Here is a 27,836-nt window from a genome sequence, read left to right on the forward strand (position 1 = left end):
CGTCTGCGTGACTGAGTCAGTCTAGATTGTTGTGTCCGGCAATAACTAACCGGTTTCCGATCCTAATGGGCCACTTTTGGTGGTCAGCCTGGACCTCTGACCGTATTGTCCGTGTGTGTCCAGCTAAGACTCCAGTAACGAGAGCTTTTCACTGTTTGTTTACGAGGCCACTGATATAGGTATTGGTAAACAAGGGCGAAAGTTAGTAAACAAATCTTGACCCGCGAATTACCCCCGTGTATGCCGTATAACCACCTAATCCAATGACCGTTACAATGGTTCAAACACAAGCGACTGAATTCTTTTGTTGAAGCAGGTATACCATGTACAGCAATGCAATATACCCACTAGCTTACCTGTATTTATATTTCAATAATCCTATTTATACGTCTCTTCACACTCTCAATATAGATGTCGCAGTAAAAATACACAATGGAATATTGTTATATTGAAACACACCTTATATCCCACCATATAATCAAATGCTACCACCTATATCAGAGTGCTCAAATTCTTAAACTATTTGTGAAATGTTGAAACGTTCATGGGTCTATTCATGAATATCAGTGAAAGTGTGTAGGTTATACATTGTCTGAACGCCCACAACGATCTGACATCACCACTGTATTAAGTACCTTGTCGTCACACGAGAGACTCGCACGTGATATACGGGGGTGTACGACAAGCTAGGCTATACTTTAGTCTATAGTATGCGACGTGATAACGATATGCGCTGTGTGTCACGTTACATGTCGGCAAAAAAATCATTGTGAAAGTGTGAACATATATAATTCAACAATGTCAACAAACTCCAAATTTCCCTTTTATATATCATACAGATCTTTATATTAAATCATGTATCAGATGGTCCCACAAGATAACCATAAACTTATCCACCTGGAATAAAGATTTGATTGGCACAAATGCCGTCCAACTGTATAAGACGCCATATCATGAAAACACTATTTGGAAGAAGGGATAGGGGGATATTTTACCCGGCCAAAGATTAATGTCTTTTCACAATGCATCGACAATCCCAAAACAAAAAGCCTTGGGGATCATTTGTGCGTGATAATATGTCATGTGGAAAGTAGTTTTAGAAGACGTCCAATCACAAGGCTCACGCTGACGGGCCTCATTCCAGGTTCTTGAAGACAGATTATATCTCTAATCAACATTTTTCTTACCTTCTGCCGCTGGTGGGGCTTCGCAATCCTGGTTTTAGATATTATTTTCCCGGCGTATATTTTATTGGAGTTTAGATCCAGTAGTTCATAACAACGTGCAAAGCCTCCCTGAAACAAAATACAAATCACCATAAGAACAGATTGAATATTTTTTAATTCCACGACGAGTAAATATAAGCTGGTTAGCTGAAATTATTATAATAAAATAGAAAATACGTACATGGGCTAATTTGGGTTGACATCTATTTCCGGAACACACGTAGAATAAAATTCGATAGATTTTATATCTCGTTAATATTAGCTGTTATTTACATGCATACTATAATAGTAAATACATGCATAGGATATTTTGGGTTTCCATATTTCTTATCCGGAATAAATGTACAGACAGATTTAAGATAAACGAATCCCCACAAATGCCAACATGGATGGTCAACGCTGAGGGCACTGTGTCCTGATAAGCCAGCCAGGTGTAACACGCTGATAACCCCCAATCCAAAATTTTATCATGCTGATTGGAATCGAGTTTCCCAAAGGTGTTTCCGGTCGGAAATAACCCTACTACCTCATATCATCTTTTTCAAGCGCGCACGCACACACGCACGCACGCGCATAACGTACATTTCCGAACAGAATAGTTTTGCTCAACAGTTGAACACGATTGTGGGTTTTGAATTTTAAACCAAGGATGTGTCATAACAGGTTGTCTACCAGGATCTATACTCATAGTTTCTTTCACGAACATAGCATTCAATGATTGAATATTTCTATGAACTTAATTTAAGTACAGTAAACTACGGTTATAACGAACTCAAAGGGACCACTAACTTTAGTTTGTTATAACCGCAGTTCGTTATAAGCATATTTACAGTATAACAATAGCAAATAGTCGGGACAAAAATATCAGTTCGTTATATCCGTCAGTTCGTTATAAGAGTGTTCGTTATAAACGTACTTTACTGTATGTGTTACTCAACTCAACTGATATTTGGAAGGAGATAATCTCTATTTGATGCCAAATAACCATTGATGGCATTCTATGGCAAACTCTGACAAATCAGCCTATACATGTACAAAACATAAACACCGAGTGTAAAGCTTCGAATTAGTCGACATTTATGTCTGCAGGTTCACTAAAACGTAGTCAACAGCTGTGACCTCGCGGTTACCTCTATGCCACGCGGACATACATCAGATGGTCAGATCAGATTCATGCATATGCATCAATACAGATTCCCATTTATTGGGAGATGTTTGGGTGACACCATGTTATGCAACAGACACGTGACCGGTCAGTCCCACCATCAAAGAAAGCGTGTGTCGTCTGCTCACGAACCTATCAGTATCGTCTGCTGCTGCTGTCGTCTGCCCGAGGCCCTGATGAAATCTGGGTCTCAGTAAGTGTTGTGGCGGGGGATCAATAGGTACCATCTATCTGCCTGTATCACCTTACTAAATATTTACCCGCACATTTAATCTTATCCAACTCAGCTGATCTAACCTCAATGTGACATCGTATCTCTACGATCTGACCACTTTTTGCCATGTGACCTTTTGCCCTAAGTCAATAAATGTTAAACAAACTATTTATCACCGCAAAGGAAGAGAAAAGCGAACTATCAAAAACGGGATCTAGAAAAATGTCAGTTGTGTTCATGATACACAGTCTGAATGTTTTCTCGAGTGAAGTAGGAACTAGACCAAGAGTCCGTGCAGATCGCGACACGTAAGTGTATATCATCTAAATGGAGGCAACAGGCTGACCATGCCGCGCACCTGACAAGGAAACAAGTCCTTGACGATGACCAACAACTGTGTCGTATAAACCCCCACCTGCCCCAAGGCCATACACAATTGTTTGCACTCGTCCACTTGGCATGAGGATGCACTCGAAAGGTGTAAGGTGTTCAATGTTATTGAGATTTGGACATCTTGTGCGTAACAGATATTAATGTCGAGACACTGCAACAGCTCTGTAGGTATGCACCCACTACCAGATTATGTGCAGATACAGTCGCTCTTTAATACATCTTTTGTTTTCGACCACTCTACTAGAGACTGCAAGGCTATCAGATCAATGCCCCTGGGACGTCCCGGGTCAGCAATACCCCTCGCCCCAAGGCACACAACACTTGAGTTTGGAGAGTCTACTACCTCTCCCCAAAGCCTTAGAAGAGTGTCGACCCATGGGTCGCAAGACATGGCTACCATCTGTTTGTGTGAGGGCGGGTCACGTCCGGGCTTACACGATATAAAGACCTATATCCTGTCGCTCTGCTCTCCCATCATACATCCAGACAACGCCAAGCACTTCCACTCGAAGGGGCACTGTCTTACTTATGCGACTCCTGAACCAAGTTAGGAGGTGGCCATGTTAGACTTCCTCGCGCAGCTGCTGCTCATATATGTAAAACAAAATGGAGTACATTGTTTTTTTCTATTTTCCCCTGGGAATGTCGCTCAAGAAAACATTATCTTATTTCATTAAGCCTTGCACTGTGTTTTCCTTGTAAAATACGTTCCGGTGTACAAATGAAAAACAATTACACGAACTCGAAAAGAAAACTCATGCCTAAATGGGACTTTTAAAAATCAAAACATATCTTTTACTTTAAAGGCTAGTCGGCTAGTCGGCTCGTCTCATTACAGGCCGTCGTGGTACGAAGTTGACTATCTAGATCCCAGAATCTCTCGCGAAATGGCGTCACTCCATGTTTGTGACAGACATAAAATATTAATGAATGCGATGCAGAGGGATTCTCTGTACGCGTTCTTCAGTCGAGGCTGGACGTTGTCTATCCTACATACATGGACGACTAAATACACACTCGGATATGAACACCCTGTGATACCGTTTCCTGTTTGGGGCCTGTGGGAATAAGGGTGGTATGCCGCCTTTAAATGAGTGTATCAATCGGTTACTGTGTATAAATCAACCGCACAAATCAATATTGTTTGTTTGCTTGATGCTTAACGCCACACAAAGCAATATTCCAGCTATATGATATCGGTCTATAAATAATCGAGTCTGGGTCAGACGATCCAGTGACTGACATCATGAGCATAGATACACGCAACTGGGATAGGAAGACATGCATCATCCGAGTCAGCGAACATGACCACCAGATCCTGTAAGTCGCCTCTTACAGCAACAATGGGTTGCTGAAGACCTATATTTACCCCGGATCTTCACGGGTCCACAAATCACTAAGGGACAGCGGTGATCAAGTGGGACAACTGAAAAAGTTGCTTCCCTAACCTGCGATCACTTGCTCGCGTGGGTTCGGATTCAAGATCCATTCAGATTATGATCATTGGTTTGTCCACACCACGACCGTGCTCGTAGGTTTCGCAAAAATTGCAAACGTCTGAGAAAGAGTTGGGTTCAACGCCGCTTTTAACAGTATTCCAGTTATATCACGGCGTGTCAGCTTAATGTGGGAGGAAAGCTCGAAGTGATGCAGGTCTCAGACGTTTACCACTTCGGTGAAACCCACGAGCACGGGTATGGTGCTGACAAACCTAGAAACATAATTGGGGCGAACCGGGATTCGAACCCACAATCATAGATTTCTGGTGTGCCCAAGGGAAGCAACTCTGCAAAGCGAATCGCGGCTCCTTGGACGACTGGGCCACCCGTGCCACCGCAAACGTCTGAGACCTCTGTCCCTTAGCTTTCTTCCCACAAACCTTTCACTTTGAAGATAGTTGTAATAATGTTTCAAGCGGCCTCAGACCTCAACTCAGCAAGAATACCAATGAAGCTGAAGAATGTTTAGTACAAACAGTAACACTTGTATCTCAAGGGAAGGAAGGTTGCAAACTTGACGCAATACGTGTTGGCTTGCCAACTCAGTTTGTCTGAAACCAACACCACCTTGTAACCATAACGACGTTTAATTTCTTGGACCAGGCTCCATTTTGATGAGCAAGCCCAGAGAAGAAACTCCTCAGCTGCCATCTTGGTAATGACGTTACACGATATCCGTGAAACCGACCCACTGTGATCTGAGCTGCCCTGGGACTTAACGCGACATTGCTCCAATGTGACGAGACCCTTGCAGCACACACCAGCTGACCTCGCACACCATCCCGCCATGTGCAACTCGACCATAACCAAGCCTTCTTTCTGTGTTTTTTTGTGTGTAGAAGTACACTTTAACAGCTTTTGTTTCTCCTGCATGAACCGACTTGCTCTAAATTCATTACCCTCAACTCGCCCCTGCTTCCACTTTCTCATTTAGCCCGTGATAAACCGAAATGATAGACCGCTCTCCAGTCGAATGTATTTGAATAGCGTGGAGCACCTCCCTCACTGTGAGACATGTTATTCTGTAATTAACTACTTATTTATAGTGCATAATCATATTTCCTTCTTCCATATGCGATGTGAATAAATTATTGACAAAACAAAATAAAGTAATTTCCTGATGTTCAACTGTACAAAAAGACGTAAATGATTATTCATTTTTTGTATATTAAACGTGAACTGCTGTGCTACAACCTCTGTACCGCTAGTCATCCTCCCGACTGCAACTGGGTGTGCTACAACCTCTATAGACCCGTGAAGATTCGCGGTAGAATAGGTCTTCAGCAACCCATGCTTGTCGTAAAAAACCGACTATGCTTGTCGTGAGAGGCAACTAACGGGATCGGGTGGTCAGGCTCGCTGACTTGGTTCATGCATGTCATCGTATCCCAATTACGTGGATCGATGCTCATGATGTCAATCACTAGATTGTCTGGCCCAGACTCGATTATTTACAGACCGCCGTCATACAGCTGGAATATCGCTGAGTGCGGCGTTAAACAAAAAACAAAAAAACAAAACAAACTCTATACTGCTAACCATCCTGCCGACTACAACTGGTATGCTACATGCTCTATACCGCTAGTCATCCTGCCGACTTCAGTCGGGTGTGATGCAACCTCTGTAACGCTAACCACCCTGCCCACATCTACAACAGTTGTCAGGGAGAGAAAGTATGGAAATACCACAGTGCACATTCACCAGTGTTTACCGAGGCAGGTAAAAACACCGCGTTTAGGTCGCACTGACCCTAACGTATTGCCTAACAATAGATCAGCTCATCAGCCTCTACCGCCGACGTCGTCGTCCCCAGTGAAGTCACAGCGTCTGATTGATGGCACAATCAGTCACACAGGGATCCAGTCCTGTCTGATCTGTCTTCATCTACGACGGACTCAGGACACAATGACCAGAGCCACAACTAACCATGCCGTCCAACGTCCATCCTCTTTACCTGTCGTGTCATTTATCGTCTAGAAAATATGGCACTTGGAGATCAAAGAATACCATGCGCAATTCCATTGATTCTCTTTAACGCCATCAATTATTTCTCTAGCTGTTCCTCGTGTTACATCATTTTGTGATACGCACAAAGAGAGTCAGAGTACCCTTTGTTGGATTTGAAACTAATCAGTTTAAAATATTTTATAAGGCTATAAACATTCAGAGAAACTATAACGCATTAATAGGCTGTATTCGTCCTGGTGCTGGCATATGTAGGCACGGGTATCTGCGCCAGAATATTAAGCATTGTAGTGTATGTTTTGTGTTGATGTCATTTTAGCACCATTTGCTTTTAATGCATACTTTTTGTGTTTATATTTGAGTCCCATAGGCCATGTTGGCCGGACTGTGTACTGTATTGTATTCACTACTGCATCTCCGTGATTGGGCACTGTGCGACACATAAATAAACTAGACCCGTGAAGATCCGGCGCACGTTAAATCTCCAAAGTAAGTTAGTAAGATCCGGGGTAGAATAGGTCATCAGCAATCCATGGTTGCCGTTAAAGGCGACTATGCTTATCGTAAGAAGGTCGTAAGACTAACGGGATCGGGTGGTCAGGCTCGCTGACTTGGTTGATGCATGTCATCGTATCCCAGTTACATAGATCGATGCTCATGAAGTCAATCACTGGATTGTCGGGTCCAGACTAGATAATTTACAGACCGTCATAAAGCTGGAATATTGCTAAGTGCGCCGTTAAACAACAAACAGAAATAAACTAAGTTTCTTCTTCATAACAGAAATGCGCAAACGCCTGTGTCTCTACCCCCAACTGGGCCAAGCAGTAATGCAGGTGTGGTCAGCTCCCAATCAAGAAGAGACAGAAGTCAAAGTGTGATAATATACGCGTCCAGCACACGCGATGTCAGGAGCTACTTATCTTCCCGCCGTTTTAGGCAACGGCTGATACGACAAGGTTCTGCCGTACACCCATAACATTTACATGTTTAATCGATATTAACATGAAGCTTCCCTAATGATGTAACACATACTGAAACACTGTTCATCAATTGTTATCAAATATAAATAGTGCCCGCCATGATTACCCCTCTAACAGCCCTGCTTTAACACCTGATATCACGTGCTGTATTAGAATTGCCCTTCATGCCGGAAGTTGTTTCCCGTCATCAGATAAGAAATATCATGCAACGAGACTGCTGGGGACGATATGACATGATCAATGGGAGGAAATTCAATAGCCCAATAATGTGATAAAATCGATCTGAGCAATGAAAAATTAATGATTTGCTGAGCGCCTGCATTTGTTCCGAATATTCCCGTATAGGCCGTGTGCTATTAAGAGCATATAGGCTGATCCCAGTCTGGGACGTTTGGTTTGTACCCATCCCGCACCAAAAGCAGGCCAGCGACAAACTGTCAGCGTCCCATTGTAACCGGAAAATGGGCTGATCTATTGCGGAAACATTTCTTGTTTGAAAAAAGGCTTCACAATAAAAACACCGGATTTTCAAAAGATACATACTAAAAGCAGTTTATCTGATTTCCCCTTTGTCATGAAACTCGCGTGTTCGTTTTGAGGTCTTAAACCGGTTTCATTACAAGGGGACGTCTTCCCGTCTATTCCTCTCAATGTATGGGCTAAATCCTAAACTTAACATTATCAATGTACATTAATATTTCTTTCAGACAACGTGGAATACGCCTGAAGTTTAATATGGTGTCGCAGCAGTATATGTTAAATGGTTGCGATGAGCCATATACGCCATGGCTGTTAAATGGATATGTCAACACACCAGCGATAGAGTGGTGAATACATGTGTATTAGGGTCTCCTCGTGGGGTCTCTGGTGTATGAACACAGGACACACGCCTTCACCTACACACAATGTGACACTGTGAGCGTAGCAAATCAGGGCAATACTCTGGATCATTATTGAGAGGCGACTCAAAATTGGACTGACACATTTCAAATGGTCTCTTCAAATTACAGACCACCGATTAAAATATACAGGTCAAACTGTCCCAGTGACCTACTTAGTAAGTGTGGAAGTCAAATGTGAACATAAATTTGAATAGGACGTGACAATCGTGGGCAATATTTCACATCTGTACAACCTTAATACAAAATCCTTTCATGGCGTCTCTGTCAGACAAAACACGGCGTGAAAGGATTCAACCCAGGTTTATGACGTACTGCACTCAGTCAACCCGAGAAGACCCAGGGTTGAATAGGTCTTCAGCAACCCAAGCTAGTCGTAAAGGGCGACTATGCTTGTAGTAAGAGGCGACTAACGGGATCTGGTGGTCAGACTCGCTGACTTGGTTGATGCATGAGATCGTATCCCAATTGCGTGGAGTGCGGCGTAAACAAGGGGAGAGCCCCTGAGATCTTTGATAGACCTGAGTTCATATAGGTATCGGGTAACTCAGCACAGTGCATCGTTCTGAAATATACACAGAAGATAAAACTCTCGGCAGGGATGAGGGTGCACTGAGACTGTGACCCACCCAGACGACCCTGTCAAAGAGTTTTACAGTGCACGTCTATCAGTTACATGTACAATATTTGTGTCTCGCTCCCTCTCCTTGCACTCCCTGGACCCACATAATCCGATCCCTTATGTCGCAGACAGAGCAAAGCAAAAAGAAAAAACCTTTGGAAAGTATCCAGTTTCTCCTTCCTGTGTGAATGCATTTTTTCTTTCATATCACTGGCAAAGGCTTTACAGTTTATAAGCTTCACTCCCTGACAAAGGCATTCGGTGCTGGTTAGCCCAATCGAACCAACCACCATATAGATAACGATAACAATGTACTACCTGGTCACGTAACGAGACAACGTTTTTATTTATAAGAAACAAGATGGCTGCCAATGTCGTCTGCTCGTGAACTCAACTACCTGCACGCCAGGATCTCGGACTTCTGGCCAAATGGCTCATTCATTGAAGCTACAGATCTCCTTTAAACTTCCTGTATTTGGCAGAATCTTTGAGGCGATCAAGACCTTCTGGCACACTGGCTTCACCGATGCCTTGGGATTTCAAAAACAAAATAGATCTTAACCGAGTCATCAAGCTCTCACAAGCATCATACGGCCTGTTACAATGGACTAAGAAAATTAAGATATCGTGACCATCTCTCGGGACAGTATATGATAATATTGAACGTTCAATAAACAAGGATTTTATCAGGATTAAGCTCAACTACACTGAAACGTTTTAAACAATTCCCCTTTCTATATAGCGTTGGAAAATATTGCATTGTATATCTAGACCCCAACTAGATACTTTAATGCAGAGGTTTAGTCAATGGGGTGGAAACCAAGAGAGGGTTCACAGCGTGTGCCCATGTCGAAAATAGGCCGCGTCGTCAGTGTCATCAGCGATCACTTTAGCCACTAAGCCATGACCCCTGACCCCCACAAGCACACGATTGAATCAAGGCGGTTGTGCAACATATTTTCAAACGGGCAATTTGTTCGTTAACAATACCTCTTGTGCAACACTTCCTCTTGTGGAACACTGCAACCGTCTACGAATGCAGCTGAGACTGCGGAGGGTTTAGACGCAGGAACTCGACGACAGCGTGTATAGCATATGTACCCGTATAGAAAAAAATCACACCACTCTATTCATATATGTAAAGAGGGGTGTGATTTTTTTTCTATACGAATATATTATGCTATACACGCTATCGTCGAGTTCCTGTGGGTGTAGACTCTATTAATTGTACGTTCCAGAAGATATAGACAATACCGCGTGTTACAGGCCATTGATCGTGAACTGACAGAAGGTTGTAGGAAGGCGTAGTCCTGGTACAGGTGATCCGACTGATCGTTATCAGATAAATATACCACCAGTAGAACCAGACACTTTGCCGCAGGCAGCGATTATCAAAGTAATAATTTCCTGACAACAACTCTTAACTGGGAACTCATAATTTCCTAACAACTACTAACAGGTCTACCATGTTGACAAAGACGGGAACCAGCTGGGTATTGTCAGCTTCAGCCACGTCTCGCATACTCGTGAAAATTATCACAAGCAGAATTATACCAGGAACAAAAGCATGGGCCAGGTAGGATTACTAGAAAAATGAAAGGTAATCTCCAAAACTATACAGACCTCTCAGCTTTGCGTGAAAAACGTCTTTAAAGAGGAAAGTACCCAGCGATAAGGGGCGGGTGTGGTTTACAACGAGCCTTTACTGGGTGAGAGGTAAAATGTCACAATATATATGCCCCACCCGACATGTTGTTACAAATACAGCACATGACACCGGTCTTGCTTCCATGACATCCTTACAACCGATATCAGTTTCAATGTTGGAACCAGTCGATTAAATATTTAATTGAAATATTAAATTGAAATAAATCCGAGGTATTTAATAATTCTCGTTATTGGTGCGTTCTAAAACATGGACTCGAAATTTCACATTCTGTTGATAAACTGACGTGTGTTTTTTTTCTTGTATTACATTTGATCATAATAAGCCTGTGTGTACTGGACTGTCGACAGCGGCTCGCAACCCGTCCTTGTGATTGTTTTCGTATACAAACAAACCACGACAACGAAAAGCTCACACAATGTTTGTGTATACAAACAAACCACGAGAACACAAAGCTAACTAAAAATATTAATTTCACCGTCTTCTCCTACCACATAAACTTGTAGTTTACGAGCTAATATTAAACACGCAAGACCGAAATATATCTTCATTATTTATTCGACCGCAGTGGCTGTGACGAGCCTGGTACATTCTCCAGTGTTTTTGCGGCGTTTCACCGATTGAGAACACAGTAATATTTATCCGTGTTACGGTTACTTCAGTCCAATACACGAGGGGAAGTCTGATAAGGTTACGGCACGACCTACATCCTCTATCAGTACCTTAAACAGATGTACAGCAACAAAGATAAAACTTCCTCAAGAAGAGCCAGCCACGCAAACCTCACGTCGAAGGCGTCTTCAGATTCGAGAAGTCGCCACCATAATCTTTTTTATGGCGTTCCTACCAAATCGGCCATCAACCGTCAGCATGGGTCATCGTCAACTTGGCGAGATGACAACTTTATACACAGGGGTCCAGATTGTGCAAGTCTTGTGGAAAGTCCAAGTCCTACAACCCAAGTCCTACAACCCAAGCCCTTGTGGGGCGTGGACTATGTTGTAAATATCGATTTGGTTTCAATGTTAGCGCATAGTTCACGGAGGTTATGTGTATAAGGATGTGTCAAATACTATGGGGAGAACAGTATCCGTTCCCACTCACATTTCATGGACTTTCGGAACAAAAAAATCATCTCCAAGAATGTTGAGACTTAACAGGAGATTTAGATTTCCTGAACGAAAATATGAACATTTCAGAAATGTCTCTCGCGGAGAAAAGATATGTTTGAGGTCAAACCAAAACATTCATTCCATAGTTCCTGCAGCAAGGGACGATAGAGAAAAACGTCAGTAGGAAATAACAAAAGGTTAACAACAGACTGTTGCTGGTCAATTTAGGTGTAAAAAATGTCAGAATAGGGGGCGTGATTGGCATTTACAACATATCTCAGTTAAATGTCTCGTCGGACAAATTACAGAGGCCTGGTTCAGAACTTTTGACGTTTTAATGGCTACCTGATGAGATGGTTCACGTCAGCAAATGACCTTGCAGTGTCTGGCTGCCACCTAGCGGTCAGTACTGATGGTCCACAATGAGGTAATGATACCCCCAGACAAACGCCCCCAACAGTGATGGCACCCGGGCGACCTGTATAGAAGCAGGTGCTCAAGCTAAACTGGTTCCCTGAACTGTCAACGCCTCCCGCTGGTCCGCGACACACCTGAAGACGTCATCCAGACCGTTTGGCAATTACATGCCAACATGCCGCCTATTATTAGCGCGAGTAATCTGTGTTATTTTTAAATTGATGGGAAGCGCAACTATAAAAAAATGGGCAGTGTTGCATTCTACAAAATGTCAAAGTAGTATGTAAGTGATCTAGCTCTTGGGACTGTGGAGAGACACGATAGGGACTTCAGTCGTACAGGAGATGGATAGATTAGATGTCAACACAGGCAATCAATACCAAAGACAACTGGGTGTCGTCGTTACAGGTTGTCTGATCCGAAGCCATTGGTATGACAGGACTTTCAATAAGAAAGCAGATCCTTCCCCGCAGATCACAACAAGAAGCCTCGTTAAAGCACAATGGTCAATTATGGGGCTTCATAAACTGCCTATGGTGGCCAAACTGGTATTAATGAAGTCGCAGCAAGGTCAAGCTACTACTAAACGAATAGGATTGACTTAATATACCAGGCAATGGTGGGTTATTGTGTAATTGACTAGAGAAGCCAGGGTCAACAAGAACTATGGTGCAGTGGTTCACTAATGACGTTAAAACCATGACAAAAGTATCGTTAGTAATCGCCACTGTCCACTGCTGAACAGTGAGAGCTCGTTGGTGAGTGAGTGAGTGAGTTGGGTTTAACGCCGTCTCAGACGTTTACCACTTCGGTGAAACCCACGAGCACGGGTATGGTGCTGACAAACCTAGAAACATAATTGGGGCGAACCAGGATTCGAACCCACAATCATAGGTTTCTGGCGTGCCCAAGTGACTCAACTCTGCACAGCGAATCGCGGCGCCTTAGACGACTGGGCCAGCCGTGCCCCTGAGCTCGTTGGTGGCAAGGTACAGTAGTTTTGATCGGAATATTTACTCCCTCCGGTAGTAAATAGGGATTTAACTTACAGTTACATTATATAGTCAGGTAGTCTAACACTCGTAGGACTTACCAGTTACAGTACAAAGCAGTCAGATTGTCACTCACTCGTGGACTCACGTATCATGTTTTTGTTTGTTTGTTGTTTAACGTTGCACTCAGCAATATTCCAGCCATATGACGGCGGTCTGTAAATAATCGAGTCTTGACCAGACAATCCAGTGATTGACATCATGCTCATCGCAATTGGGATACGATGACACGCATCAACCATGTCAGCGAGTCTGACAACCCGATCCCGTTAGTCACCTCTAACGACAAGCAAGGGGAGCATGCCTAAATAAGGGTTTCAGACGTAGTAGTGTGTTGAAGACCTATTCTACCCCGGATCTTCACGGGTAGTATCATGTTTTTTACAAGACTCCATGTACCAGATGTCTACAGTCTATGCCCATGCGCGGCGCAAGCTACCGCCATACTGCGGGATGACACAAGTTGCTGCACAGCCGTCGTGTGGTCACCAGGGTCAAGCCACAAATCAATATCACAAATCACAAATCAATATATGTAGCCTTCACCTGCACAGGTAGATACTGTTTACAGAACACAGGTGTGTTGGCTGCGTGACTAAACCTGACATTCACAGGACGCTGTCATTTCCTCTCAATCATAAAACATAACCCAAACACCATCAGTGGATATAGTCAGATATTCTCCAGGAATACTCGCCACCAAGTCTTTACTTGTGTTGTCCAATATAACAACACTAGCATCACGTGACCCGTCCTGGACTGGTTGTCAGAGAGCATGCGTGTCTGTTGTATCATGTCTGGTGGTAACCCGGATGTGTGTTAATCTTCTTCAGATTAGGGTATTTGGCCATGACCATTTAACAGTGTAATGATAACCCGACAGAACTCTATGTTTGGGAACACGACAACACAGGTAGCTTAAAGTTTCCTTTGTTAACGAAATAATTCCACATCTCCTGTTGTATGAACCTATTTATCTATGGCACTTCTGATGTGTTCAAAACTCGTACATATTGAAGTCTTTTCAATTTCATTAGACTAACATATAGTCTCTGAAATGAACATATACAGAAAAAAACAGTTGTTCAGTTATCTTAATAAAAATCTAATAAAAAGGGAGCCCAGTGATTCTCTTCATTTACAGATTTCCTGATACTGCAGTAATCTAGACTTGCCAAACATTATAGACTTGCATGGGCTGTAGTTGATATAAATGTATCAGGGTCTGTAAGACAGACTACAATTTCATCAACAGTGGTAGTTTACAGATGAGTGAGTGAGTATGGTTTTACGCCGCTTTTAGCAATATTCCAGCAATATCACGGCGGGCGCACCTGAAATGGGCTTCACACATTGTACCCTTGTCGGGAATCGAACCCGGTCTTCGGCCTGACGAGCGAATGCTTTAACCACTAGGCTACCCGAACGCCCTAGATGAGAAACGATGTTTTTGGTGCACTGAACTTAATTAAAACCAACGTTATGAGAATAATAATGAGTGAGTGAGTATGGTTTTACGCCGCTTTTAGCAATATCCCAGCAATATCACGACAGGGGACACCAGAAATGGGCTTCACACAATGTACCAATGTCGGGAATCGAACCCGGGTCTTCGGCGTGACAAGCGAACGCTTTAACCACTAGGCTACCCGACCACCCCGAATGATAATGTGATTTCCTTGAATGGAAATTAATTAAGACTTTATTTACTACAACTTAAGTATCATTTACTCAAGAAGATCATAAGGTTTTGGGTGTTCGTGACGACATCACTTTTTCCTGAAGCCAAATCCACACAAGTTTTGCAATGAGGTGCAGAAACATGGCGGCGAGGTGGGCCCGAGCTGCATGTCAATTAGTAAGCCAATCACACTGAACCTGGTACATAACTTGTCGTCCCAGCTACGTCGTCTGTTGTGTAAGCAACTGGAATTAATTGAAATGTCAGAGCAACCTGCCTTCTCCCTCCGCTTCAAACGTCGTCTGACAACCCGGTCAAGATTAGCGCGTGAAGCATGTGTTTCGCTGTCGTTCTTGCCCCCGCCGTCATACCTGCATTACATAACAACCTAGTCAGCTGTACCCGGCGGGGTCCCCTATGTCTTAACGCTGTTTGCTCCGAGGCGAGGGTACCTGTCACACTCCGAACCCATTCGTGACCAACTCGTTTTATTCCGAGACAAGCCGAAAAGCGACTCGTGCCCCTCTCGTTGCCATTTTAGCGACTGGGTTCCGTCTCAGCGCAAACGGGAAAAGCTAAAAGAATTGTCACTTGTTGCGTAAAGATTAACGTATATTTCCCCCATATATCGTCTATATTTCAGATGCTATTGAAAACACATCGGGGTTTTCAGTATGATTGAACACATTTAACTGTATCTTGGCATTCGTGACCCACTCGTGTTATTACGGGACAAACTGAATTGCGACTCGTGCCCCTGTCGTGGCCATTTTTGCGACCGGGTTCTGTCTAAGCGTTAACGCGCATAGATAAAAGAATTGTCAACTCGTTGCGTCATGATTAACGTAAATTCCCCATACATTATACATATTTCAGAAGCAATTTAAAGCACATCGGGACATGTGGTATTATACAGTATGATTGAACACGTTTAACTGTATCTTGGGTAAGACATATATAAAATCAAAAATTATTCCTGAGGGGCTCTTTGATCGAAGAACTTGAAGTCATACGCGTATTCTGATTGGTTTGTCGTATTTTCGCCCATAAGATTCATCGAAAGGGGGCGGGTCCTCTTTCAGGTTACGGAAAGGGGCGAGTGGTGACGAATGACACTCCGAACCAACGTGCTAAGAATCGGCTGGTCCATCACAGCATCAGAGCGGTCCTCTTTGACAAGAATGTGTGCCCAGGGCGTAATGACGTTGAAACCAATCGCAGCTTGCATGGCGTAACTAAGTCGGTGGAAACTGTGATAGGGCCATGTAATGGCGGTTATTTACAGATGTCTGCTGATAACTCCTTGATTGTTGTGTAATAATACAGAAGGGTGTCGAGATGTATGATTTTAATGTGGCGTCGTCAAACTTCAAAGCCGATTCAAGCGAAATGTTTCAAATGCAAAAGTTGTTAAAGAATTAACACGTCAGCTGTTTAAGTTGTGTTCCTACCCGTGCAATATTGATAGTTATTATAAAAAAACACCATATCCGCTTTTATCTTATTTCTAATATTGCCCTTTCCTCCCAAATCAAGCTGACGCGCCGTAATATAAATGAAATACTTTTAAAAGCGGCGTTAAACCCAACTCACCCACTCTAACATTGTCAATTAACAGACGACAGATCCACCTCAAATGAAACCGTCTTGTAAATGTTGATAATATTGACACAACTGACACTCCGACAGACAACATCATCACTTTTAGTTGTTAAAAAGTAGCTTTAACAAACGAAGAGTAATAAATATGGAATACCAAGGTCAACAAATCTAAGCAGACAAAATGGTTCTTATTGCAGGAGCCATATTGGTTATCTGTTCCCCCCAACCTTTAAGAGGTAGGCCACGGGGAACACTTGGAACACAAGGAACATAATCTGCCTCTGGCAATCCGTCCGACACAAATATCTCACTGCTAATCCAGTCAAAGAACTGCAAAGGCCAAAGCTTAAACAATAGGGTCGTTCAATTGATCTGCGGGATTAGTGTTGAGGGAATAAATGCTGTTGGTTACGTCACACACACCAGGTGATGTTAGGTGGGGTCCAGTTCGTGTTAAATCATATACACAGATGTATTTTATGTCATTTTTTTGTTCTTGGTTTCAAACCCGTGTAATCAATGTGACAGATGAAACAAACATAATAAAGTGTCCTGTGAAAAAAGCAGCCACGAAGGTATACAAACAGGGTTCATTATGATTAAGTTTGTTTAACGCCTCACTCATCATTATTCCAGCTATCTGAGGTCTGTTTTTGAGGAAGTAACTCGTGTAAGGTCAGTCATCAATAAAACGATATAGTACAAGTGTTCACCGCTAATCAAGTAACCCTGGTGTGTTAAAGTAGAAATAAAACACATTAAGTACCGAGTTCACTGAGAATTAAGTAACCCTAGCGCGTTCAACCCGCAATAACACACACATACAACAGAGTTCACTGTGAGTTAAGTACCCCTAGTGCGTTCAATCAGAATTAAAACATCATGTTATCAGACAAATGTACTTCAAGGAATAAGCCTCTTTGACAACCGGAAGATCCTTCCCGGGGTATTAAACCGAATTCACTTTGTAATCAGGCACACAACTTAAACTGTACTTAAATAGAGACAGAACTTTACCATGGAGGCCAAGAACGGGCCAATCCAGCTAATACCGATCCAACGTATTTGGGAGATTAGACAGAAAAAGGGATAAGTTCGGGGGACGGTAATGGGGAGAGTAACACAGTTGAGCCTCTTATGCAAGCTCTTGGCAGAAGCTGAACAGGTTGTCTCTCTCACTTACATAGAGCGAGTCACATCCAGTTAACAACAAACAAAGTAAGGTAATACAAACCGCCACAGGGATTCCGCACAAGGCCAATATTTGAACAGGTCTAGGGGTATACAAGATGCGACAGGGTACCGACTTCCCCTTCTACACAACACACCTCGTCAAACGGATGGTCATTACAAACTTTCCTTTCCACTCTGAACAAGTTAGTTGGGTTTGATGCTGCTCTGAACAGCATTAATGTCATCGTCGATCGTCCATCTTATATATCTTCATTCTATTTTCATAAATATCCATGCATCGTCATTGCTTCGTTTTGAGCCTGATTCCAATGACAAGACGCTAAAAATAGCCCTCCAATCAAATCACTCTCAGGAGCGCGAGAAATTCTGTGCTAAGTTAGCGTTAGGAATGATGGAGGTAGTGACCTTACTTCCCAAACGTTGCCATGACCCTTTGGGTCCAGGGTAATTATCAAAATAGAATGAGAAAATTAACTGTATAATCGAGATTAGCATGACGTGTAAGAAATTATATTAAAGAAACTAGTGTGTGAGGTTGTGACACCCAAGAACACGGGTATGGTGCCGATACACCAAAGCTCATAGATTCGAACCTATGACAAGCGACGCAACTCTTTTCATGAAATTGGATTGGCATTTTGCTCACAATTAGCTTTAGAGCTTTAGCCACTGAGCTAACGCTTGCCCAAAATTCTGATAATAGTAATGTTTGCTTATAGGGGTTGTTAGTATTAATATTATTGTTAGTAAAAGATAATTCGATTATTCCACTTTAATTCAGATGAGAAATGACTCTCATCCTGTGTTTGGAAAATGAAACACGCTATCGCAGTGTAAGTTACACTTAGTCCGAAGGGCATTGTCCTGAAATAATACTGGTTTTTCTGGTCGGCGCGTAGGGGAGTATTCGCTGACGCTGCTGATCACCTATACCTATGCACGCTCACCCTACACATTAATCTTGCTGGTGGTTGTCTCGCAACGTTTTATAACTGAATAAAGCTTCATATTATACCATTAAGGTCTCCAATTCAACTACGACAATATTTACTCGCCCCGATTCGCAGCTAACAGTTCAATACCGAATGTAATCAACACAAAAGCACAACCAAAGACCGGAAGCGACCTTTGCCATCAACAAGAGCGGTCTTTGATTGGCACTTGAATGTTTACGCGACTCTATATCACGTGGTAATACTGATAACACGCCACGAATAGTACACTGAAACTGAAAGGCAAAGTGTGCTGACAAGCTACGGGCACTGCCCTCTCGCCATGTTTATGTTCGGGGTCTGCTTGGGTCACGTGAGTTAGACACGGGACTTCCGGTGAGTGGCCTGCCACATTGAGGCCTGGTAACTATAGTGAACAAGGAAACATTTAGCAAATGACCATCACACATACTGCTCAGCTTTTGTGAGGAATATTGATATGTGGGAAGCTTTTCGGCCAACATACACATTACAAGTAATCTGGCCAACATACACATTACAAGTAATCTGGCCAACATACACATTACAAGTAATCTGGCCAACATATACACATTACAAGTAATCTGGTCAACATACACATTACAAGTAATCTGGCCAACATGCACATTACAAGTAATCTGGCCAACATACACATTACAAGTATTCTGGCCAACATACACATTACAAGTAATCTGGCCAACATACACATTAAAAGTAATCTGGCCAACATACACATTAAAAGTAATCTGGCTGCATAATCAGTTTTGTAAAGTGAATGAGTATGGTTTTACGCCGCTTTTAGCAATATTCCAGCAATATGACGGCGGGGGACACAAGAAACGGGCTTCACACCAATCGGGAATCGAAACCAGGTCTTCGGCGATACGAGCGAATGCTTAAACCACTAGGCTACCCCACCGTCCCAGTTAGGTAGAGTAGATATTTTCTTCCTTGAGAGGTATTTATAAGTTGGAGTACTAAGTAAGGATAAGATCTTTGTATGAACAACTGCTTTATTACAATTAGGAACAATTGTAATAAAGAAGTTGTTCATCCATACATCTTATCCTTACATATTACAGTTTGCTAAATATCAAGAATATGCTCATTAAACGTATAGTATAGACAACACGTTGTTAGCCTGAGAATGCAGAACGTTGAAATACATTAATAGTTTCAAGGAAGGTGGTATTAGTTATCATATCCTTGTTCTGGTGTAGCTTTTGAGGAAATCTCATGATGTGGCGTATAGGGAACAGGGTGGGCAATCGATTATTGTTATACAAACTCAGATAAAAAAAAAAACAATCACAATGTCCCGGCCAGGAAATGGGTAATGGCTATTCCACTGCTCTAAACATAACTTCACAGTTGAGTTGACCGCTAGCATAATAAGGAAAATAAATATAGTGGGAGTGGTTTATTTAAGTCAACATCCAGCTGTCGAGACGATGGGTAAACTGATACGTGTTGTCAACAACTAGCTACATACACTATTTGCACAGGCAGCATTCTCATGACCGTTGAAGGAGACCCCAACATGTATCTGGATGAAGTTACAAACAACTGCAGTTGTAAATCATCATTTAATATGAGGAACGGAGTTAATAAATTAGTTAATAAATCGGCGACACTATAATCTTAATATTATTCAACCCTGTGACAGTGGCCTTGGAGAGATATAACTTATTCCAGATATATAATCTATGGAAGCTGTCGTCATCTATTGGAGTCATCGTGTAATATGTTATTATGGACATCGTGGATATCATCCAATGACATATTTACTACTGCTCGTGTGCTCGTGAAGGCCCGGTCTGACAGTGTTGTTGCAACACGCAGCTAGCACGTTACATCCTCACAGCGTGATAGGAGATATATTCACCATGATTTATAGGACAAGCTGCACAGATGCTGTCTCCCAATATGAGATATGGCACAGGATTGGCAGCAGATGTCAGTATATACATCGAGAAATAACCCAGGACAAGAGTGGCTCTACCACTCTCCCGCCCCCGACTCTAGATAATACTTAGAAATAGTATCACATTTTAGAGATGCGTTTTACCATGGCACAGTCTTCGTGGGTTATTGCACACAATAATTCTAGATAACATCGAAAGTAAATAGACTTGTTTGCGAACAAGCAATATACCTCAGCGGTTAATTGAATCTACATGACCATAATACCTTTCTGTGTGAGAAATCTTATCTCGATACTTCCATCATACGTCTGGTGCCGCCATTACAAGAATGTCGGGCCAGCATGAACTGCGACATTTCCCAGATTCCGACCACGAAAAGACCATTTCGAAACCTTCCCTTACCATTATTTCTCCTGCTGGGTCGTGCCAGACATATGTACCAGATTTCATATTCAGGGAACTATTTTAATGGGAAATGCTCGCACATAATTGAAGGCTATTATCACAAACGTCAGATCTGAGCTGATGGCGTCCACAATCAGCTGTTCGCTCCTTATCACACCTGTAGGTAAATGAGGCCGGTACATGTTTCACCACCACTGCGAAACTTTGCACCTATCCTTCATATACAATGTACTCGGTTTCCGCCTCTAAAACAAAAGGGCGTGAAGATGAACATAATTGAGTCTGGACAAGACAACCCAGTGATTGACATCATGCTCATCGATCCACGCAATTGGGATACGATGACAATCATCAACCAAGTCAGCGAGCCTGACCACCCGATCCCGTTAGTCGCCTCTTACGACAAGCATGGTTGCTGAAGACTAATTCTACCCGGAATTTCACGCGTCGGGGCTCTGTGAGACGATGACCTGTACGACAAAGGTAGGCTGTGGTGAGATGACGGGTGAGTCAAGCAGGAAACGTCCCGATCGTCATCCCACACCTACGGCTGGATTCATCCATCCACAGCGGGGTGACACTCCCGGCGTTCACTGAACACATCTCTATGCCATGAATTATACTAAAGGTGCAATCATCACAACCAAAACAGCTGGCGCTCCATTGTGCTTTGTTTATCAAACTTATATCTGATGAAATTATATGTATTAATTCCTTATATTTCAAGCCATACCCATCAACACGCTCTAAAACAATTACACCGGTCTATCAACGAGCGATCCCCTTTAAGACAATTTCACGTATCAATAATTCCGAACTCTTAACTATTCCGAATATTAAAGGCCACTTTACAAGCATTATTCAGCATAAGCGAATGAAAGGGTTTGCAAAGATTCACATATGTACCAGTTTTCAACAACTTTCTCATTTGCAATTCGCCAGGATGGTGTATATTGAGAACTGAATTAGCAGCATATGTAACATCTCCCGTCAATGTGTAACAGCATTGAGCCACGCAATGGATGCTGACAGAGAATGTCATGTTCCCGGATTGGGTAAACGTACTGTCATCTATGTCAAATGGTAAGTTAATTGCAGTTTCTAATTACACTGGAGATTAATTACAACGGCACAATTACAACCAGGGCGCGAACAACCCAGTTAGCACATATCATTAATCACCAGTTCACAATTAGCCTGCTCTGGGGACTAATGGCTGAACGCCACTCGGCCGAGCCCCGAGTTGGGAGCGTTCACAGCACCGTAACAGCAGGAGGCACAGCGAGGCCATTATGAGGAATACTTTAACCATGACAACAGTTCCTTTCAGCTAACTCCCGATCCCGCGACGCACACTTTGTGCCATTAAGGAAAAGTTTACTCCGGTTTATTCAGGGCAGGAGATACAACAAATTCAGGTAAATAGAGTATGCACCGCGTGCATAACGCTGCTCGCTGCACAGAGGGGCCTTGTTAGGGTATCTGGGGGGCACACCTACGCTCAAACAAAACTGTGTGTTCAGATAGGAGGGGGCAAACACGTCTCATGGGGCTTCTCCACATACCTGACCCGGCCCCATAGGGCAGGGCTCCTTACAGGTGTGAACACACAGTTAAGAGCTTGTATTGATAGGCGGGGGTGACGTTGGATGGACAAGGGTATTGATAATGGTCGCTTCGAGAAAGACGTTTGTAAATATTTTGTCTTCTGATGTCAACGGAGGAAGGAGATAATCTGTCACTTCGACATCATGGATTGTCTGACCCGACAAGGAGGAATTCGAAAATAAAATGACAAATATAATAATTTAACGAAGTTTGACCTTCTAACTTACAATCACAAGGAAATATCCGATTTTGATCACATAGACACTTTTTTTGGAAATATTTCCGCCTGTAACCCTTTCTTCAAATTTTGCCTGGGTTAGGGCAACCTAACCCTAAACTTACATATTTTTTAAACTTCTAGCCAGGTGTTATTATTTTTTAAAATGTCGAGGCAGGGCCTCCGGCGTGTTATGTAAAATTTAATCAGTATCTGTTAGTTTTACTCGGATATCAGCACTGCTTGAAACTGTCAGCCTCCAGTGATGAAGTACATGACCCGCTTTAGTTCAAGCATCAAGTACATGACCCGTTTTAGTTCAAGCGTCAAGTACATGCCCATCCTTCTTAGTCCAAGCATGAATACAAGCTGCTTGTCATCAAGCATCACGCCCCGCCCCACCCCACCCCACCCCACCCCACCCGCCGATACCACAAGCACAGGTTCACACAGATGCATGTACAACAAGAAAATAGATTATTGATTTCTACCTCAGATGACTGTTTGCCATTACTGTAAGGTATGTCCTAACCAGCACTTGTGCAGGTGTGTTTGTAAACACCACACACTTAACTATCATGACTAATTCAGTGACACTCAAAACACCTAGGTATCGTTATGCTCTGTTGGCGCCAGGTAAAACGTTTACAAATTATATAACCCATTTTTACAGATTGGCACACATATTGTTTAACTCAATATTTAACCTGTCTCATATATTTTTTTTTTTAAAAATGTTGAATTCTGGGCTTTTAATTGTTGTGTGTTCCAAAACTCTTTAGAGGTTTGTTTACAGGAAACGTATTCACTTTCTTTCCATGTGTACAATTGGCGATCCAGTATGTTGGAATAGCCAGGTAAGCCTTCCCATCACGCGTTGTAAATACAGGTAAACCGGCCTACAGGATGTACATGATGTCTACATCGCCGGTGTCGTCTCGGCTGAGGTTGATCGGTGGGTGTCAACACACTGACACTACAGAATGTGTCTTGAACGCTACCATGACGTATACCCTCACCTGCGTGCAATTCTACCTGTACAGGTAGGTCGACACAGGTGCTCGTCTACCTGAGCCCTAAATACACATTACTTTACCATCGGTTGATACAAATTACATCATCCAGCCTCCCGCCCGTCTCACCCACGTGTCACATTCTCCCTAAACAATCAGTACCGAGATCCAACAGTACAACGATGCTGAAGCCTCGTTATGTCACACCTGTAAACCTACAAGCCTATGTGTTTGCCTGTAACGGTTAGAGGAAATAATGACTGTCACCTACCTTCCCAAGTAGCCTCCCACGGAGATAGGTCGTGTCAGTAATAGAATCATATATGATACAGCTGGAATCGAAATGATGATTCACATCATTCCCCTCTGAATTTCCCCGACCCCCCTCGGGCCTTGTATTCCTGGGTCGTAGTTCCTTCATCGGGGGTGCAGGTACCACACGCACTGGTAGCACATCAACAGACATCTAAGCTGTGCGGTGATGGGTGGGGCACAAAGGGGCGAACTAACACACGCACCCTCTCTGCATAGCACGCTAGACACAGCTAGATGTAATACTCCACTGTAGGCGAGATACTCCGCCGATCAATAGGCAGCCGTACTAGATCCTCTATGTCCAATAGGAAAACTAGGCTCCGAATCTGAAATAAATAACATCATTGTTATTACGTCTTCAACATGTATGTATATTTACTACTATCACATACCAAGCACGTTAAAGTATATATGGAATTTTAACACTTAACATTTCTGTTATAAACAACCTACTTCGCCGTCGGGTAGACTATGAAAAAGGGGCGTGTCCACGATAAAGACACTTGCGCTGGCTTTCTGTCTGGCACCAGACAGAAGTCCATTTACGAATACAAATGACACAAGGTCGGTTCCCCCACACAAGACCTGGCCAGTCGGTTGCCTAAAGGCCTGAAATACATGCCCCAGTGTGGTGAACATAAAGTTCCCGAGTCACTGACACAGTAGCTGGCTATCTGGTGCCCCACCAGTGTCGGTTCAGTATTTATCAACTCTTATCAACCTAACCCTGATATTCACGGTAACTGCAGCTGCCTCGCATGCTAGCCAACATGTAAACCAAGCCTGGACACATTCAACACACAACACCAATCTCCTGAAAACTTTAAAACTTTAGCGACAAGCTCCTTGAAATATTATTCCCCAAGAGTAAGTGATAAACCCAAATCCATGCGATCGAATGTCATGCGAAAATGTGTTAAACAGTTATTAGCTACAAAAACATATGTACAAGATGGCTTGCTAGGGACATGTCTCCTACACTTGGCCACTTTTATTAGATTTTTTTAAACTTAAGTATAGTATAAATTTAACAACAAACTTAACTTAACCATTATATCGATCCAATATGTTCCAAGTCTAATTATTATTCCACTCTACAAATTATATCCAAATCGTTTATTCAGTACCACATAAAAACTTCTAAACGAGCGTGTAAAGTTGACGAAGTAACAAGTCACAATGTCCCCGGCGACTGTAGACGCCCGTAGCATGAACAGGGGACGCGATTTGACATTTTCGACACGGTCTCTCTGTCCTCGACATAAGTTTACACCACAACCAAAACTAGCGTTATAGCGAGTACTCACCTACATGTATATATCCACTGAGCGAGAGGAAAGCGTATGTGTCCCGTGTAATATTCCTATATATTGACTAAGAGTGTCCACGCTTGTCAGTGGTATGTCCTGAGCTTGAGACCAGTCTGTGACGTCTACTCCCCACTGGCCTCTGTGAGTCTATGTCAGACAGCGTTCAGGTAGGTCGGTCGCCTCTCTGTGGAAGTTTTGAATGTGACTGTCAGCTGAGTGCTATTCGTCGTCTTTCAGTCCGGGCCTGCTACGTCACACTTCAACACACTTCTCACGCTCTAAAAATAGACTCAGAGTTGACAACGTGACCTACTATCGGGAGGTTCTTTGTCTAACTCTCCTGGGTAAATTACGCGCTGCAGCTATCCGTGAGCCAGATATCTCCTTGCATATAAATTGATAAAAGGTCTCAACAAATTATAATTGTTTGTGTGCTTTTTACAGCCCTGCGTTATGCTAAACAATTAAAAACCTGTTGGAGTTTGTTACTCCATATAAGGAAGTTTCCGTAGCATATCCTTATATGGGCCCATTACGAAAGTTACCGAACGTATTCGGCTTGTTTCGTTTATCTTCGGTACTAGGCGACTCGCAAGTCAAGTTATCAGCCAAGCGTGTCGTTATACATAGCGAGAACCCTGAGGATAACCAGGTCATCAATCTTATTAACATTTTTTTCCCGATTTATCAAACATATCTACCATTACAGTACATCTGAAGATGAATTCCTTTCCTAGTTAAACATATTCTTATATTTTGAAAATTGAAATAAATACTTACAAATCCATATTTTTATTTTTATTATGAATTATTATTCACACCATATAGATTTGACACAACAATTAAACGTGTTCATTTAGACTTTAATCTGGTATGAAATAGCGTAACTTTAGATGTTTCTAACTCTTTCTTTTCTTGTCTATAATGCGCTTATAAGATTTCTCTCCACATATCTTGTTTTGTGTTTCTTTGGTGTGGCGGCGGACCAGCGCCATTCAGACAGCCTGTCAGTTAACGTGGTTACGTAATCCGCTAATCTAGTTGTCGGTGTTCTCGGGTCGCCACAACAAACCCACACAGTCCCGATGATCAACGAATCTTGAAATTAAAACAATTTCTGCTTGGAAAGTTAACGTAACTGAAATCCAGATTTTTTTGTCATTGTTTATGTTAGGTTAATGTTACCAGTGTTTTTCATTGTTTGTGTAGTATCTTTGTAAAACAAACTACATTGTGTGAAGTAGTTGCTCCGCCTATTGTTGTGTGATTGACAGGTCTCGAGTGGTAGTTACTTTTGGGAGTGACACAGACGACTTGATGACAACTTGCGGACTTCTAAAGAACACAAGGCATTAATTCTTTGTTGATGTACCCAGTTTGTAGAAGGTTTTATGTCCTCTAACTATAAGATAAGATTAATTGTATATTGTCGGAAGGCGCACGTTAAATTCCCAGTTTAAGTCAAATATTGTCATACCCTGAACTGTTCTTTTTAACTGCCAAGACGTGCCATAAAGTATTAGAAAACGTGCTGCCAGTTTATTTATTTTTTTTTTTTATTTTTTTTTTATTTATTCCCCTATATTGTAATTGTTGACGGCTTTATCAAATACCCTTAGTTCATAGTTTTTATGCATAATAGTCTCTCGTAATTCCGCATAGAATGGCTCAACTTGTTTTTGGAATGTATGTGGTATATTTTTATGTATCAAATGTTGAGGTGAAACTTTAATAAAATATTTTTCTGACTACAAAAACAGCATGGCATTCATTCCCCAAATCCCTCCCCACCAGTCTATGTGATAGCAGCAGTGAAACTATTTAACATCAAAATGAAATATTTGACATATATTATTTGAAACTGAAAACGAGTCACTCTCGCCAAATGACATAATTTTCCTGACAAATCAAATCCTGACTGAAGAATGTGAGTTTCGAGATAACTCACATGTAATGACAGAGAATTGTTATTGAACTTGTGAGAACAATAATGTTTACTTTCCGCTTCAAGTACATTGCCCCGGTGAAGGTCCTGCAAGAGTTTCCCGTGAGTCGACGTCGACGTCCGGCACGACACCAGGTGCTTCCTCACCGTCACGACATCGCCAGTCATTTCCACTGCAGTCGCAGTGAGGGAAAGTAGGTTTGGTACTGGTAAACATTTCACGAATTCAACCACAAATATTCCCAGACTACGTAAAACATACATAACTGACAATGTGCTTGTGGTTATTTGTAATTAAAAAAACCCCCAAAAAACCATGCCATTGTGCACAGTAAAATACTCTACTCAAAAGAAGTAAAGCACCGCCCGATTCTTTCATATTACTATGGTTGATCTGTTAATATGAAAGAATCCATGTCAAGATAGATTAACTACAG

General features: G+C 42.4%; 1 protein-coding gene across 5 annotated transcripts in view; it reads right to left on the bottom strand.

Moving 5' to 3' along the window:
• Positions 1 to 25,684, bottom strand: part of LOC139478682 (serine/threonine-protein kinase PLK1-like) — a 59,408-nt gene extending 33,724 nt beyond the window's left edge. For 4 of the 5 annotated variants that reach the window (XM_071261254.1, XM_071261253.1, XM_071261252.1 and 1 more), the window contains exons 1-3: positions 25,452 to 25,684; positions 24,101 to 24,470; positions 1,188 to 1,295 (exon numbers count right to left, since the gene is read on the bottom strand). In XM_071261254.1, the coding sequence (XP_071117355.1) occupies positions 1,188 to 1,295; positions 24,101 to 24,295 (303 nt within the window). In that variant the 5' untranslated portion in view covers positions 24,296 to 24,470; positions 25,452 to 25,684. The remainder of the gene's footprint in view (positions 1 to 1,187; positions 1,296 to 24,100; positions 24,471 to 25,451) is intronic. The other variant, XM_071261251.1, reaches the window with a different exon arrangement.
• Between the last annotated feature and the right edge of the window lie 2,152 nt (positions 25,685 to 27,836).

The sequence above is a fragment of the Haliotis cracherodii genome, unplaced genomic scaffold (assembly GCF_022045235.1).
Source record: "Haliotis cracherodii isolate W230 unplaced genomic scaffold, xgHalCrac1.p SCAF_4, whole genome shotgun sequence".
Taxonomy (NCBI): domain Eukaryota; kingdom Metazoa; phylum Mollusca; class Gastropoda; order Lepetellida; family Haliotidae; genus Haliotis; species Haliotis cracherodii.